General features: G+C 41.3%; 1 protein-coding gene across 4 annotated transcripts in view; it reads left to right on the top strand.

Moving 5' to 3' along the window:
• The first annotated feature begins 478 nt into the window (after positions 1 to 478).
• Positions 479 to 18,163, top strand: part of tasora (transcription activation suppressor a) — a 55,239-nt gene continuing 37,554 nt past the window's right edge. For all 4 annotated transcript variants that reach the window (XM_048547461.2, XM_048547463.2, XM_048547460.2 and 1 more), the window contains exons 1-3: positions 479 to 948; positions 11,996 to 12,144; positions 12,229 to 12,321. In XM_048547461.2, the coding sequence (XP_048403418.2) occupies positions 615 to 948; positions 11,996 to 12,144; positions 12,229 to 12,321 (576 nt within the window). In that variant the 5' untranslated portion in view covers positions 479 to 614. The remainder of the gene's footprint in view (positions 949 to 11,995; positions 12,145 to 12,228; positions 12,322 to 18,163) is intronic.

The following is an 18,163-nucleotide window of genomic DNA, read 5'->3' as shown; positions in this document are numbered from 1 at the left end:
TGAGACTATTCTAGTGTAACCTCAATGACTTTATATAGGGGCTCATTCTCAGGGTTCTGAGGAAGGGTCACCGCACCCAAAACGTTCACTGACTTTATTTCTTCACAGATTCTGCTAGACTTGTTGAGCTTTTCCAGCAACTTCTTGTTTAGTTCCGGATCTACAGCATCCGCGGTTTCATTCGGTTGTCATTTGGCTGTTGTCTGGGGAAGATTGTTTTGGTTTGGCGCCTACAAACGTCACGGAATTTGCTTGCTGCGTGAGCAGCTCATTTAGACGTTTCCAGATCACACATTTTCCCTTAAGTCCACGCGTGAAGCTCTTAAAAGAACTCCTCACTGCCACCACCTTTGGACAGCTTTTCAAATAATGACCTCGGTGCGCCAGCCACCCCTTTTATAGGGTGTGCTACCAATCGCCAGTTGATTGGCCGCAGTGCCGGCGTGGCCCCGCCCTCCTGTGCGCGAGGAGACGAGGCCGAGGGCGCATGGCGCAGGGAGATTAAAGAAGAGGCCGCGTTGTTGCTGTTGTTCACAGACACAAATATATATATTTATGTAGAGATATATATACTGTACACACACAGCCGCTTTCACATCGGGTACATTAAAAAAATGGCTTCTCATAGCGATACTGAGGAGAAACGAGCCCCGATTCTGAGAGAGGACGATCGGGAGAGGCACGCGAGCAGTGAGAGCGGTCTCAGAGTCGGCCGCAAGGCGAAGCCATCGTCTCTCCTCCGAACCGCCTCGAAATCCAAACAACAAAATGGCGAACAAGGGAGCGGGCCGCTGGCAGGAAACGGCGGCCCTGGGCTGCTCCGAGCCGACACAGCTCCTGCTCTTCAACCATTCGCTGCAGAAAGCGAGGAGCACGGAGTTCAGAAAACCGCTGAAGATCATGTCCGGAAGAGTTTTCAGATACCCAAGAAGAACAAAGAAAAGAAAGGTGCTTTAATGTCTTAACACGCAGCGCTGTTTGCTTCTTGATGTTGGCCAGCAATTCACGTGCTCATTGCTGGAAAGTGGCAGGGAACTTTTTCTGACAGGGAACGTTAGCAAAAATAATATAAATATCCAATCTTTGTTTCTGCCTCTAACTCTTAGGACAGGTAAGTGGACCATAAGGCCAGCATGTGGTCAATGGCCAGAAATGTGGAAATCGATACTTATTGTGGTTACCTACCAAACCTTCATTGTAGCTCCAAACGTATGGGGCTCTCGCTTTTATGCGAGGTCTTATGGAGAGACTGCTTGCTCACACTTCTTCATATTTCATCTTCATCCACGTTGATGCAGTGGAGATTCGGGGAATTATTGACCCTTTTCACTTGATTTTTATTTGAAGGAACATGCATTACTTTGTCGTTAATCCAACCATATGACTTGAGGTGCTTCGTCCTGGCTTTATGTAAAGTTTTGGGCAAGGTGGAACATGCCGGAAACGTGATTGTTTTGAATTGTCTTGAAATAGTTCTTTTTGGCGTGCCCTAAATGCCATTGGAATTGGCAAAGTTTGGATGAGATACTGCTCGTGGTTTCTTTTTTTAACTAAATGCACCTTTGAAATGCAACTAAATTTAGGGGTTAGCTACAGCTCTTAAAAGTTACCTTATTGCATACAGTTAGGAGGAGATGAAGTTCCTTGAAAATGCCTATGAGCTACCTTATTACCAGTGGTGTACAATTATTATACAATCACTGGACTCAAAGCTATAATAAAAATCTCTGTGCAGTTGACATAAGTTTCCTGAAGGAATTATGATTTCTTTCTGTTTCAATATTCTTGAAATCATTGAATAAATGAGGCCATTCAGTCCATTGTGCCAACACCACCCTTTCAAAAGAATTGTCCAGTTGCACTCTTACTATATTTTTTCCTCCCTCATTGCTCTACAAATGTTGCCTTTTCAAATATGTATTCGGTTCCTTTTGAAAGACACTGTTTAATCTGTTTCCACCATTGGTGTGTCCAAAAAAGTTCTCTCTGTCTCCATGATATTTTTACAATATGTAAAGTCCATTAGCTGTTACCTTTAGATTATGTTGTGATGTAGTAACTACTAGATGATGTTCTTGGACATCAAGAAAGCTTAGGAGCTTTTTTCTAATATGTATTTGGAGTAAAAAAAGTGGAGCTTTCTACTTGACCAATTGACAGTTAGCAGTATATATGCTACTGTTGGTATATGACAAAATTTGGAAATTTAGTAATCTTAATTCAGTTCTGCTGTCATCACCCGTCTTCCAAGGGAGGGAAAAATCCTTAACTCCACTTCCCTTGCGAATTATTGTCCCTACCCTCAATCTCTCTTTCCTCTAAGTTTACTCCATCTTCCTTGGAACTTCTTATGTGAATTCTTTCAGTCAGGCTACTAACTTGGTCCCAGTACCAAACCAGCTATGATCAGAATCATAACTGTGAGCAACGGTGTTAAACTTAGACACTACTATATTCAACCCCTCTGCAACACTTGTTATAATTGAGAACACCACTCTCTCTCACCACCTCCCCATTATCATCCAGCTGGTTGAGACTGCTGTCACCAGGTTCCACTTTGAAAGATCTACTCATAGCCAGAGGCTCACTTTGGATTGCCTCTATTCCTGCCCTTGCACGCTGTCTCTGGTAGCTGCATAGGCTGTCCTTGCTTTCCTCCTAGTTCTGGTTTGCGGTACATCACCACCATCTCTCTCAACGCCCCCATTTTTGCTAATTTATCTTTTCAAAATCCCGTACTTAGGGTGGCATAGTGGCTCAATGGTTAGCACTGCTGCCTCCCAGCACCAGGGACCTGGGATCGATTCCAGCCTCTCTATTGTCTGTTTGGAGTTTGCACATTCTCCCTGTGTCAGTGTGGGTTTCCTCTGGGTGCTCTGGTTTCCTCCCACAGTCCAAAGATGAGCAGATTAGATGAATTGGCCATGCTAAATTGCCCATAGGGATGTGTAAATTACGTGGGTTATAAGGCAATGAGTCTGGGTGGGATGTTCTGAGGTTCGGTGTCGATTTGTTGGGCCGAAATGCCTGTTTCTACACTGTAGGGATTCTGAAGGATGAGTAGAAATTTCTTAAAGTTAATGGTTAGTTATCAACTCCAGCTTCTCCCTAGCAACAGTCTTGAGATTACACCAGAGATAATGGGAACTGCAGATGCTGGAGAATCTAAGATAACAAAGTGTGAAGCTGGATGAACACAGCAGGCGAAGCATCATCTTAGGAGCACAAAAGCTGATGTTTCGGGCCTAGACCCTCCATCAGAGAGCTCTCTGATGGAGGGCCTAGGCCCGAAATGCCAGCTTTTGTGCTCCTAAGATGCTGCTTGGCCTGCTGTGTTCATCCAGCTTCACACTTTGTTATCTTGAAATTACGCCAGTCTGTTTGCCATCAAGACCACATATCTCCACTTCCTTAGTTGCCTAACATAACTGCAGAATCTTAAATTCCTGACTTAGCTACTACCAGATTTGACTATTCCAGCATATTCCTGACGTATCTCTACATTCTAATCTCTGATTATGTGATCGTGCAATCTTTCATGTTGTCCAAATCTCTAATCCTCTTGTCTCTTAGAGATTTATTACTGGCTGACCTACGTTTTGTCACGTGGTGCAGTGTCTTGAATTTACAATTTCATTCTTGTTTCAACTGCTTTCATGACTTTACCTTCCTTCTTTCTAATCTCGACCAGTCCTGACAACCCTCTGACACATCTGCACTTTAAATTCTGGCTTATTTGCATCCCAGACTTTGAGTACATCATGATTGTCGGTCATGGTTCCAGTTGCCTAGCCTTCATGTTTGTTCTATACCTCAATATAAATTTCCTGTCTTAGGATACTCTTTAAAACTTGTCTTTGACCAAACATTTTCCCATCTTACTTCATCATGCTCTGTGGCTTTGTGTCAGTAATCCTGTGAAGCACCTTGGGCCTTGTCTTTACTTAAAAACACCATTATAGACATATTATTCATTTTGCAAAATCTGAAAGCAAATCTGCATTTTGAGATGAATTATCATTAACTAATTACTGGGCAGGTTGTATTTTAGTCAAGAAATAATGAATGTTCCTATTTTTCCGAATACACACTCAAATTCCATGAGATCCAATTGGATTCGTTTAGTGATTTATTGCTTACAATACGCTGCAGAAAGAAACAATGTGAAAATATTGGTCAGACTTAAACTTCTACACTGCCTTCCGAGTCTTCAGTTTTCAGAGGCACTGTAATGAATCAGATTTTGCACAACTAACTTTGAATTCAAGCTTGCTTTGTGTATTGCAGTTGAGATAAAAAAGATAGGCAAGTTCATTGTACCTGTTGTTATTTGATTTTTGGTTTTAGGAACACAATTTGTGGAGAGGAAGAGATGCATGCCATGATTTGTGAATTGTCATAAGTAGGTGGCCATTATTCTTGTAAAATTGAGACCTCAGTGTCAAAAACAAAAATGCTTGAGTTGCACTGTAATTGTACGTGAATCTCATTGGACATTTAGGGCTGATATTTTATAAGGGCATTGAAAATGATGGAATTCCTCTGTTTTGGTACATGAGATCTTGGAAAGTCTAGAAAGGACACAACTGAAATGTCAGTCTCATTTCTGCATGCAGTAAGTCAGTTCCAGGGGGCTTTCTTTAAAAAAAACACCCTCTTTCTTTCTCCCAATCCAGTCTTCCTTTCCTGCTTTCTAAATCTTCCCTGTTTGCCCTATTTTGTTCTATCATTTGGTTTGTTTGTGTTGTTTATGTTAATTGGTTAAGGAGATGGTCAAGTTAACCCAATGCTCATGAGTACCCAGATACGCTATTGACATTACCCTGCTGCTATCAATTTGTACCCGTTGCATTTTGTGGTAGAAAAACAACACTATCTGATGGGTCACTGAATAAATATTAAATTAAATTAATTGTGCTTTGTATGAGGTGTTCCACTGTGCAACTTCTGGGCTATTGAAATTAAATCTTTGATTTGATTATCTTTGGTGTTCAAGGATGCATGTCAGCTGGGATAACTAACATTATGTAAACAAATTTAGTTTCTACAGGTTATAGTTGTTTGCTGATTGCAGTGGAAAAAGATCATATATTGACGCCAGCTGCTTGCAACCTGCATAAGCTTAAAAGGCTGATGTTGTTTATTTTTTAAAAATGAAGTGCTAGAGAAACTCCAAGTCTGGCCGCAGCTGTGGAGAGAGAAAAAGTTTCAAGTCCATTGTGACTATTCTTTGGAAATGAAAGGAGTTGGAAAATTATGGATTTTATGGGTGACAGAGGAGTCTGTAGGACAGAGTGAATATGTCCCAGGGCAAAGGACAAAATGATAATGTGGTAATGGAGAAATAGATATGTAAAATAGGTGAAAATGCTAGCTATGAAAAGGAGAAAATAGGCCTGTTCTGCCCACAGCAAAATGAACAAGATATGACACCAAAACACAGCTGGGAGAGATGCAGTGGTATGTGGGATGTAAGACAAAAATGGAGTACAAGCATCATACTCTGACATTGTGGAACTCAACATTTGAGTCCCAGAGGCTGTGATGTGCCTCACTGGAAAGTGAGGTGGCGTTCTTCCAGCTTGCATTGAACTTTGGAAAACCTCACCAGACCAAGAAACCGAAAGAACTATGAATGCTAGAAAGCTCAAACGAAAAAAGAAATTGCCTGAAAATTTTGGCAGGTCTAGAAGCATCAATGGAGAGGAATTGAAGTTAATGTTGCGGGTCCAGTGACCCCTCTTCAAAAGATCCTCAGTGGGGGATTAACATGTAACAGAATTGCATGTTCTTGAAGAGTAGGCAGCTCAGTCCTGTAAGGTGGAAATTATGGAACCTTGCAGCATACCCTGAACCAATTTTTGAATTTAACTTTGAGGTTATAATTTGTGTTGCTTATGTGCTGGATAATTTGCGTATTTCTAATAAATATTGCGTATGAACTTGCGGAGTTTTCATAAAAAATGTGAAAGTATCTAGGAGGTAGCTTTTCAAAATACTCAGGAATTTGGAATATGATTAATTTGTTGTTACCTAACTTTTAATCAGTGACTGATTTAGCATTAACATTAGCTTCACTATGCATGGCTTATGCATTAACTTCATATTTTAAAAAAAGTCCTGCCAACATTTTTAAAACTATCATGCTTTGCCTGTTCATAGTGTGTTTCTTCAAGGTGGCCTTGTACTGAAATGTTCAAAAAACACTTGCGTGTATACCAGACCTGTAAGACGTGAGCAGGGCATGATGGACTTGTATGTTGATCAGTATTGCCCACTATCAGTTTGTTTTTTGTCAGATACTCAAGCATCTTTTTGATATTTTCTTATAATCTAGTTGTACAGTTCTCAAGTTGTCTAACATTAGGTAAGTAAAATTGAAGACCAATGAAGGCCTGAAAGCATCATCTTAATGTTGATATTATTTAGATGTGCTTTTCATTCTAAATAGAAATGATAGGCGGAAAGTTAAAAAGCTGATTTAATTCCTTCTAGTGGCCAGAATCTGTGTTCACATCATGAAGGCTCATGTGTCAAAATTTCTCTTTAATTCTATCAGTTGACAAAAGTGGAAAAGACTTGAGCAGGTTTGTATTGAGTTGTAGATTCACACAGCATTGAAACACTCCCTTCAGCTCGCCATGTCTGTGCTGACCAATAAGCATCAAACTATAATAATTCCATTTATCTGCACTTTGTCCGTAGCCTACCGTGTCCATTTTAGGCGCTCATCCAGATACTTCTTAAATATTGCAAGAGTACCTACCTCCATCTCCTCCTCAGGCAGCATGTTCCATATTTCTACCAACCTCTGGTGAAAATAACCTTTCCTCAGATCTGTTCTAAACCACTTACTGTTAACCTTAAATATATGCCCTCTGGTCTTTGACATGTCTGCTATGGGGAAAATATTCTTGCTATTCTGTAGGTGGGAAGTATGTTGTGCAAGGTTTTGAACATTGTAATAAAAGGATGAGTATGAAAGAATCGCAAGCTTCTGAATAACACATTTCAGGGAGTATTCATTCAGACCGAGTGTGTCTTAACTTGAGGTCTGTTGTGTCACAGCAGTAATGAGCTTGTTTCACCTTCTAATTCCATTTCTTAAAGCTCTTTGGGAAGGGTCAATTGTATGATCAGTTGAGGAATACTTGGGAAAACTTCTTCTTTGATCAATGTCTGAATCAACATGTCCAGAGTACAAGAGGTGAAAACATAAAATGGGGAATTGCCCTCATGTAATGTGGCACCTGGAAATTTCTTAGTATTCGTCAGCACATGGGGGTGCTGGAACTAATTATTACTAATGGTGCACAAGTGCTGCGCCAATAGGAAGCGAGCTGAATTTTTAAAAAATTCTTTAATTCTACACATTTAGGCAGTGCTCCACCATGTCAGATAGCTGTCAGTGTTGTAGCTACGGGCATGCATGCACATGTAATGCTAGCTAGTCAGTATTAATGAAAATATCCAGTCTGGTCAGCTTAGTGATCATCTGCCATTTGTAATTGTGTAGATTTAGACATACCAATTTCTTTCCATAAGACAGTTCTTTAGCAACCTGAAGCAGAGTAATGCTTTCATAAAGTTGTAGAACAGATATACTGAGGACATCTTTTGCTTTGCATCCCTAAAGCTGTGTTATAGATGGATATATGAAATCAGCTAATAATCAGTTGCTTAAGTCTTTTATTTTGATGTAACTACAACAGATAGCACCCAAGAGTGTGAATATTTTAACCATTGGTTATTGTGAAAATTCGACAATCATTAACTTGTACGCTATACTCCAGCTGCGTCTGAAACAGTGATTTATACATGTTTAACATAACATCCTTTTGTAAAGAGATGCAGGAGCTCAAAAAGCATTCCACGTGCATTTTTAGCACCTCCTCTACTTATGCCACTACTTGCAAAGATTGGTGTATCCACACCTCCAGGTGTTTCCATTCCTGCATTCCTTCAAAAATTGCTGAATAATCTCTTAACATGAAAAAGCATGTAAGTATGTCATACTTAGCTGCATTCTTTTTCATTTGCAGTGTGCATTCTGTTCCAATTTGAAATTATGCCTTTTATACTCAATATAGTATGTACATGGACAGTAGTGATCCAAATTACAGATCTGGGCATCACTGTATACTTCTGATGAAGGGCCCAGGCCCGAAACGTCAGCTTTTGTGCTCCTGAGATGCTGCTTGGCCTGCTGTGTTCATCAAGCTCCACAGTTTGTCATACTGTATACTTCCCTCTAGCTTGACAAACCACTTTTCCCAATTCCTTACTCAATTTTGAACCCACAATACTGCTGCATCTTTTAACCCTGTGTTCTTCAGTTTTACTAATATTGTGCATTATCAAACTCCTTTTGAAAGTCCATATAGATATCAACCACACTACTTCCTTCAAAGTTGTTGTTACATTGATGTTTGTTAATCAATCAGCAAGATTTGAGTTCAGCAAATCCATATATGAAAATAGGTGGCAGTGCATGATGTGATGAAGACAGAGGGAATCTGCAAAGGGATGTAGATAGGTTGAGTGAGAGCAAAACTTGGCAGGCAGGGTTTTATGTATAAAAGTGTGATGGCATCAGTTTGGTAGGAAGAATCAGAAAGTGGATTATTATTTAAATAGTGGTGGACTTGGAAAAAATATGGCACAAGGGGATCTGGGTATTGCTGTGCATGATGCACAAAAATATTATCATACCAGTGGAACAACTAATTAAGGAAGCAAATTAAATTTTGATCTTTATTGCTGAAGGTTGGAGTTTAAAAATAGGGAAGTCTTGTTATACTTTACAGGATGTTTGCTGAGGTGACACCTGGAGTACTGTGTACAGTTTTTGTCTCTGTATTTAAGATAGGATAGGATACACAGGTATTGAAAACATTTCAAAAAAGATTCATTTGGCAGATTCCTGGAATGATGCGCTAAACAGGTTTGACCTTAATTTGTTAGCGTTTAGAAGAATGAGGGGTGATCTTATTGAAACATTAGAGATTCTCACTAGGCCTAACAGTGTAAATTTCAAGCTAGTAGGAACTGCCAGTGCTGGAGAATCTGAGATAACAAGGTGTAGAGCTGGATGAACACAGTAGGCCAAGCCGCGTCAGAGGAGCTGGAAAGCTGATGCTGCGGGTCGCGACCCTTCTTCAGAAATGCAGGAAGGGAAGGGGATTCTGAAACAAATAGGGAGGGGGGGAGGTGGATCGGAGATGGATGGAGAAGATAAGTGGAGAGGAGGCAGAAAGGTCGAAGTGGCCAAGTTGGAGCCAGGAAAGGTGAGTGTAAGTAGGGAGTAGGTTGGTCCAGGGAGGACAGACAGGTCAGGGAGGCGAAATGAGGTTAGTTGTAAGAGATGGGGGTGGGGCTTGAGGTGGGAGGAATGGTTAGGGCGGCAGGGACGAGCTGGGCTGGTTTTGGGATGCGGCTGGGGGAGGAGAGATTCTGAAGCTTGTGAAGTCCACATTGATACCCTTTGGGCTGCAGGGTTCCCAAGCGAAATAGGAGATGCTGTTCCTGTAGCTTTCGGGTGGCATCATTGTGGCAGAGCAGGAGGCTCAGGAGGGACATGTCATCCAAGGAGTGGGAGGGGGAGTTGAAATGGTTCACAACTGGGAGATGCAGTGGTTTGTTGCGAACCGAGCGTGGGTGTTCTGTCGAGCAGTCCCCAAGAGTCCGCTTGGTTTCCCTGATGTAGAGAAGGCCACAACGGGATCAACGGATACAGTATACCACATTAGCAGATGTGCAATTGAACATCTGTTTGATGTGGAAGGTCTTCTTGGGGCCTGGGATTGGGGTGGGGGGGGGGTTGTAGGGGCAAGTGTAGCACTTGCTTTGGTTGCAGGGAAAAGTGCCAGGTGAGGTGGGACTGGAGGGGAGTGTGGAGCAGACAAAGGAGTCACAGAGTGTGGAGTCAGAGTTTTTTTTCCACCATCTGCAATAACGCCAACACTTCTGCCATCTGGAGTAACCACAGCTACCAAAAATACACCTCCTCCCACCCACCTTCTTGCAAACAGGCCATCCCCTATTCCCAATTCCTCCACTTGCACCGCATCTGCCCCTCAGATGAGGTATTCGACTCCGGGACATCCCAGATGTCTTCGTTTTTCAAGGACTGCAGCTTCCCTCCACAGTGGTCGAATGCCCTCGACCATGTCTCTCGCATTTCCCACAACTCATCCGTCACGTTCCCTACCCGCAATAACAACCAAAATAGAATCCCCCTTGTCCTCACGTACCACCCCACCAAACCCCAAATCCAACGCATCATCCTCCGACACTTCTGCCATCTGCAATCTGACCCCATTACCAAAGACGTTATTCCCTCCCCACCCTTCTGCGTTCCGGAGGAACCACTCTCTCTGTGACTTCTTTTGTCCGCTCCACAGTCCCCTCCAGCCCACCACACCTGGCACTTTTTTCTCTGTAACCGAAGCAAGTACTACACCTGCCCCTACACCTCCCCCCTCTTTCCCCCATCCCAGGCCCCAAGAAGACCTTCAACATAAAACAGATGTCCACCTGCACATCTGTTAATGTGGTGTACTGTATCCGCTGTTCCCATTGCGGCCTCCTCTACATGAAGGAATCCAAGCAGAGGCTTGGGAACTGCCTTACAGAACACCCACACTCGGTTAGCAATAAACAACTGCACCTCCCAGACGTGAACCATTTCAACTCCCCCTTCCACTCCTTGGACGACATGTCCAACCTGGGCCTCTTGCATTGCCACAATGGTGCCACCCGAATGATGCAGGAACGGCATCTCATATTTCGCTTGGGAATCCTGCAGCCCAAGGGCATCATTGTGGACTTCACAAGCTTCAAAATCTGCCATCCCCGACCGCATCCCAAAACCAGCCCAGCTCGTCCCCACCTCCTAGCCATTGCTCCTACCTCAAGCCCCACCCCTATCTTCTACCCACTAATCTCATCCTGTCTCCTTGACTTGCCCATCCTCCCTGGATTGACCTGTCCCCTCCCTAACTCCCCACCTACATTCACCTTTACTGGCTCCAACCCTGCCTCTTTGAACTGCCTGTCTCCTCTCCACCTATCTTCTCACTCATCCATCTTCTATCCACCTCCCCCCCCCCCCCACCTATTTATTTCAGAATCCCCTCCCCCCCCCCCACCACCCCAATTCCGAAGAAGGGTCTCGACCCAAATTGTCAGCTTTCCTGCTCTTCTGATGCTGCTTGGCCTGCTGTGTTCATCCACCTCTACACCTTGTTATCTCAGGGTAAATTTTGAGATGTTTTCACTTGAGGAAGTCTCAAACTAGAGGACATAGTTACAAAATAAGGGAGCATTCATTTAAAACTGAACTGCGAAGGAATTCTGTTTCAGAGGGTAGGGAATGTTTGGAATTCTCTATCTCAGAGTTGAGGGGGCTTGATAACTGAAAGTGTATAAAGTAAAGGTAGGTAGCTCTCAACTCGCCCAGTATTTTAAAAATCTAATAGGAGCTGACCTGAAATAGGAGTTGAAGCCTGGGACTGGTTGGCCATGAGCTTAATAGTGGCTTTAAGTCCTTAAGAGTAGGACTGAATGTCCTGCTCCTGTTACTGTAGTTAGGGTTTATTTCGTTTCTTTTTCAGAAGTTAAAAGTTTAAGGCATAACAATGTTTAGAAAATATTTTCTGAGATTTTTGTTTCCCTGGCATTGGTTTCAAAAGCCCAGTAGGTCTTTCGTGTTCAAAAGTGTATGTTTTTTTCTTGTGGCAATGTGCATCTTTTGGATGGTATGGTTGAGTTTGGGAATTTGATTTTTGGTGAGCTTTGGATGTAAATTGCATTCTCTAGCACATTTTGCATCATTTAAGTGAATTTCTGATAATGCAATAATTTATGCATCGCCTTTTAGAAAAGCACATGCTTATCGATTATATTGCAATATACAGTAACAAAAAATGTTGCAAATTAGGGGAAACATAAAGTAACTGTGCTGCTTTTATATTAATGATATTTTTCTTTTCAGAGCTTTGTCAGCTAGTGCCAGTGGACTCCAGAGAATTTAAACAAGACATTTTGAAAATTCTCAATTCATCTTGCTTGGATACCTCATCCAGTGCTAACTTCACTTACGTGAAAGCTAGTATGATTCACAATGAACGATTAGAAAAAGAGGTTAGTATATTTGATCATTTTGACTGAACTTATGTTTTTTCTCTAAATTGTATCCACGTGGTTAATTTTATATTTAAATTCCAGTACATGGAAAAAAGGAAGGAGCTGAGAAGTGAGGGTCGAACTGAAAAGGAGTTGACAGAATCATATGCATTCTTGCTTCTGGACACTTCCCAGGTATGTATTACAACTTTATTTTGGGTGACATTTTAAAAAAAAGCCTTGTGTGCTGCTTTTACGTTCAAATTGTCATTTAACCACTTATCAACAGCTTAAATTTTGTGCAGCAGTCACCTCTGTCTGTGTGTTTACCTCCTAGTATGTTCATGAGTCACGTCAAAGCTAAATATCTCTAACTCAAATTTGCACTCAGTGAGCATTACTGTTGGAATGCTAAGGGTAGCTTTAACTTAAAATTTGAAAATGTTTCTTTATATTAATTTCCGCATTCATGCCAAGTCAATTTGTAAAAACTGTTGTTTTCATATTTTTCAAGCAGCTTGACAAAACTGAGTGCAAGTCTAAACATACCAATAACTAACTGCTGCAATATATTTACCACATTGAAGATTTTGAACTGCATGGGCTGAAGGGCCTGTGCTGTGCTGTACTGTTCTATGTCAATTACTATGCATTTAAGCATCTTTCACACTTGGTAGAGGTGAAGCCTAACTTGATTGGCTGTGAATAAACTAAATACCGAGCATATAAAAATGTCACAGCATTGCAGGCAAGAGGTTTACTCGTGTTTTGTATGAACTCCAGGTCAGTGATCTGGTACCAGTTTGTTCTCCTAGCAAATGTTGATATTCACTAATTCCCATAATGCGTTCAAACTCCCTGATGCTTGATGACATTAATCTGCCACTAAGCTGTTAGAAAGTATAAATTTGTCCCCCTAAAAGCTGATGTTATGTTCCTTTCTTCTGATGTCCTAGAAAATTTTAATTTGCTTGAATATCACTGGTTAATTCTTGTTTTGAATGTTCCCAAATCAACTTTCTTCCCCACGCACAATGCTGAGACCTTGCGGATCTCAATGTATTAACATCCAGTGTGACTACAGTTGTGATTTGCATTCCTCCTCTTCGGCTTTGACTTCACTTCATTTGGGTACTCCAACCCCTGATCTCCCTTCACAACCATGGTGCTGTTGTCTTATGGATTCACTGTTATTGCTGTTATAGGTTACCGGCAAGGTAATGTCAGTGTAGTTCTGTCATGTAGCTCTCTTATAACGCGACAGTTGCATTCCCGTGCGACCCCAGCTATAGAAAATCGCTATACCTGTATGGCAGAAAGTTTTCATTATCCAAACAGCGACCACTATTCATCAAATGCATTATTACAGAACTACCTGTAATGTGGCTGTATGAGTAGTCCACTGACCCAAGCCAATGCGCTAGTGGTATAGATTTGAATCTCAACAAGCCGGAAGTGAAATTTGAAATCCATGAATGAATCTGGAATTAAAAGTTAGTCTTATGGCAATCATGTTATTTGTCATAAAAGCCATCTGGTTTACGGAGAGAAAAGTCTGCTATTCTCGTTTGGTCTGACCTCGACCATAGCAATGGATCTAGCAGTGAGCCATTGAAACGGCTACAAAACAGGACAGACCACTGCAATCAATGATGGCAAATCCAGTTCTGGCTGCTGATCTAGCAGTACTTAGTGAATCAAGCTTGGGCTGAAGTTAGGAGCGATGTGCCAAAGATAAGCCAAGAAACATCTTGTAACCCAACCCTACTAATGCTTTAAATGGAATTATACCTTACAGTAATTTCTGTTTGTGTTTAAAATGGGATTTACTGCATTTTCAAATGTAATTCATTATGGGACAATGTCCCAGACACCTCCACGACCAGGTTTCCCTCTAATTTTCCCAGCTGTGCAGCCCTCAAGTACACGTGCAACAGCAATATTTGGAACTGGAATCAGTCCTCCTCCATGCTGAACGCTCATTGGAAAAGGAACACAGATGGGCAAGGGCACAGAATATACATCTGGTAGGAGTATTTTCATGTCTGTCACCAAGAGAGATGTAGTAGAACCACTACTGAGCAGGCTGGCCAATTCCTAAAGAACGTCGGTGCTAGACTAGTTCTGTGACAGGTGGTGAGGCAACCAACAAGAGGCAAACACCTACATATCCTCATCCTCACCAGTCTATCTGGACCATATGCATTTATGTCAGCATTAATCCTTGTGGAGATGAAGTACTGTCTTCATGTGGAAGATATCCTCTCTGATGTTGTGTGGCACAAACTTCAATCACAATCATATTCCCCAGTCTGCCATTCCAATGAAGCTGAGACAAACATTGGTTCAATTGAGAGTACTGAGTGCATTCCAGAAGAAGCATCAGTGTTACCTAAAAATGGGGTATCAGGTTGATGAAGGTACAACACAGGACTGCTTGCATGTCGAATAGTAGGAACAGCATGCGAACAATAGACAGTACTAAGCAAATCCTCAACCTTCTGATTTACCCATGCTCTACAGTCTTGCTGTGTCCAGTTGTGACAGGATAATTGATTGTTGGCGGGGATCAATCCTTGTCGGTGACACCAACATCACATGAAAATAAAGAATAAGGTGCTGTGGAGGTGTGCATTGAGTCTCAGATACTTGAATTTTGAATAAAAACAAGGGTGGTTCACTCCATTCATGCTGAATACTTCAGCTTTGAACAAATCTTTGGAATGACTTTAGGACCTCCATCGACCACACTGTGACTCACAACACTATCATATCTCCTGTTGACTTGTTTTGCTCCAAGGAAAACAGCCATTTTTCCAAACTAGCCCTATAGCTAAAATCACTCCTGCAAGTATTCCATTAAATTTTCTGTGCACACTCTGAGACCTTGACATGTTTAGAACAGAGCTGATCTGTGGGACGTTTACTGTGTTATCTACCTCCTATAACCTTTGACTCCCTTGTCCATCAAGAATCTTATCTAAGTTAGCTTTCAGTGTTCGACAGTCCTGTTTCACTGCTCCCTGAGGAAGAGAATTACACAAACTAACAATCCTGACTAGAAAAAAGAACTGCCCTTGTTTCTGTCTTAACTGGTTGACTCTATTTTAATTATTCCTCCTAGTTCTTGTTCCTTCATGATCCATCTCAGAATTTCGGAGGCAAGAGAGGAGATTGCTGGGGCTTTGACAGAGATCTTTGTGTTCTATTTAGTAACAGGTCAGGTCCCAGTAGACTGGAGTATAGCCAGCGTTGTTCCTTTGTTTAAGAAACGCACCAGGGATAATCTGGTAGCTAGTGAGCTTTACATCAGTGGTAGTGAAATTAATGGAGAAGATTCATAGGGACAGGATTTACTCGCATTTGGAAAATAATGGATTTATTAGTGGTAGTCAACATGGCTTTGAGTGACGGAGGTCTTGTCTGTTAAATTTGAGTTATTTTTTTTGTGTAAGTGACAGGGACGATTGATGGTAGAGCAATGTAGTGTGAGTGGGCTTCTATAAAGCATTTGATAAGGTCCTTCATGGTAAGCTGCTTCACAAGGTTAAGTCATATGGGATCTGCAGTGACTTGCTAAAGTGGATACAAAATTGGGTGGGTCATAGATGACTGAGGGTAGTTATGGAGGGTTGTTCTTCTGATTGGAGATTTATGACCAGTGGTGTTCTGCAAGGATTAATGCTTGGACCTCTGTTGTTTGTGATATAAATGATTTGGATGATGATCTAAGTCTGACAACACTAAACTGGTGAAGTTACTGATAGTGAGGAATTTGTGAGAGGATACAGGAAGCTAGAGATCAAAAGTAAAATTGAGCAGAGAAATGATAGATGGAGTTTGATCTATACAGGTGAGATGATAGGAGGTCAAATGCAAGAGGAAAGGGTGCAATAAATAGCAGGACCCTTAGGAGCATTGATATACAGAGGGATCTTGAGATGCTCCCGAAAAGTGACAACATAAGTAGATAAGATGATAAAGGAGGCAAATGGCATGCTTGCCTTCGTTGGTAGGGGCACTGAGTATTAGTTTGAATGAGTTTTGATCTCTTAGGAGGTTGCTTAGTGATTAACTAGTCAGTATTTCAGGAACCATGATGTTTTTGAAACCATTATGAGACACTAACTTTTCAGAGTCTTAATGGTAACTTGTTTTGTGAGTTGTCAGAGTAAGCATTGGAGAACATTTGCCTGCTTTAATATAGAAAGGTCAGGAATTGATTTACGTAGGAAAAACGTTCATTAAGTGAAAGGCTTTTGGTTTCATTTTGCAGAAATCCTTGCTGAAGTTGAGTGTATAAATCAGTTCTGCCTTTTAATCCCCTTTAGCATCTTGTATACCCCAATTAAATCTCTCATTCTTCTCAACTACAAAATTGACTTGATGGTAGGACACAGGCGATGGTGGTGGACGTTTTCTTTTGGACTGGAGGCCTGTGACCAACTAACTATTTTGAAGGACATGGGCCAAATGCAGGAAAATGGGACTTGTTTAGTTTGAGAAACTTGGTTGGCATGGATGGTTTGGATCAAAGGGTCTATTACTGTGCTACATGACTGTAACTCCAGAGAGTATAGGTTTATACTGCTGAATCTGCCTTCATAAGATACTCTCTTTATCTCTAGAATCAATCTAGTGAGCTTCCTCTCTACTAACTCAAATGTAGCTATGTCCCTTCAAAAGTAAAGAGACCAAATTTGTACAAAGCAATGCAGGTGTGATCTCTGTAATGCATCGCAAAGTTGTGTGGTACTTGCTTACCTTTTTTGTACTGTATTCCTTCATCAATAAATGCCAAAATTCCATTTAGCTGCTTTATTCCCTGCTGTTACCTACATGCTAGTTTTCTGTAATTCATGCACAAGGACACTCCTATTCCCCTGTACTGAAGCAGTCTAAAGTTTCCCTCCATTTAGATAATTTGCCTTTTCTATTCTGCTGAACAAAATTGATAACCTCACACTTAAAATCCACGTTCAACTTCTTCGTTGCCAGATTTTGACTGTTCGCCTCACCAATCCATATCCATTTGTAAACTTCTTATTTTTCCATTGCAACCTCATTTGCCATCTATTTTAGTGTTGCCTGAAATTTTGGCTTTAATACTTTCTATTCCTGTGTCCAGATTATTATTATAGGTTGTAAATAGTTCGTGTCTGAGGACAGAACCCTGTGGCACGCCACTGGTTACATCTTGCCAACCAGAGAAAAACTCACCAATCTTAACTTTCTGCTGGTTAGCCGATCCTCTAGCCAAGCTGATAAATTACCCCAATCAATATGATCTTCCCTTTGTTATTAACATTTTGTGCAGAATCTTATCGAATGCTTTCTAGAATTCCAGATACTATATCTAGAGAATCCCCATTATCCACCTTGGTTGTTACATGCTCGAAGAACTCCAGTACATTAGTCAAATATGCTGATTCCATTCGATTGTGTTTTGACTTTTCAAATGCTGTGTTATTATTTCTTTAATAATGTGTTCCAAAATTTCCTAATTGCACCTGTGAAATTAACTGATCTATAGTTTCCCACTCTCTGCCTTCATCCCTTTTTGAGTGAGGGCATTATGTTAACATTTTTCCAATCCATTGGAACCTTTTCCTGCATTCAGGGAATTTTGGAATATTATGTACAAATGGGTCCATTGTCTGTGCTCCCATTTTCTTTCCTACCCTAGGATGTAGGCTGTCAAGCCATGGGGACTTCTGTCTTCAATCACAATAGTTTGCTCATTTCGATAATAAGTCGCCCTTCTTCCCCCTTATGTGATGATTGTTTTCTCCCCCACCACCCCCAACTACTTTTTCTTCATTTTCGGAGTATATTTTAATTGGGAGCAAGTGAGTACCTCCTTAAACAACTGCCGCTGCTTATTAACTGTCCTACCTTTTTAATCTTTCTACACAACCTATGTAATTATCTTTGTTTAATGCCAGAACACTAGTGTCAGACTCCAGTTTCAAAAACATGGGATAAAAGACAGTAGCAAACATTGTGATTGCCAGTACTTTTAGCAAGCCAAAATTAG

The sequence above is a fragment of the Stegostoma tigrinum genome, chromosome 11 (genome assembly GCF_030684315.1).
Source record: "Stegostoma tigrinum isolate sSteTig4 chromosome 11, sSteTig4.hap1, whole genome shotgun sequence".
NCBI lineage: Eukaryota > Metazoa > Chordata > Chondrichthyes > Orectolobiformes > Stegostomatidae > Stegostoma > Stegostoma tigrinum.
This window is presented reverse-complemented; position numbering and strand designations above follow the sequence as displayed.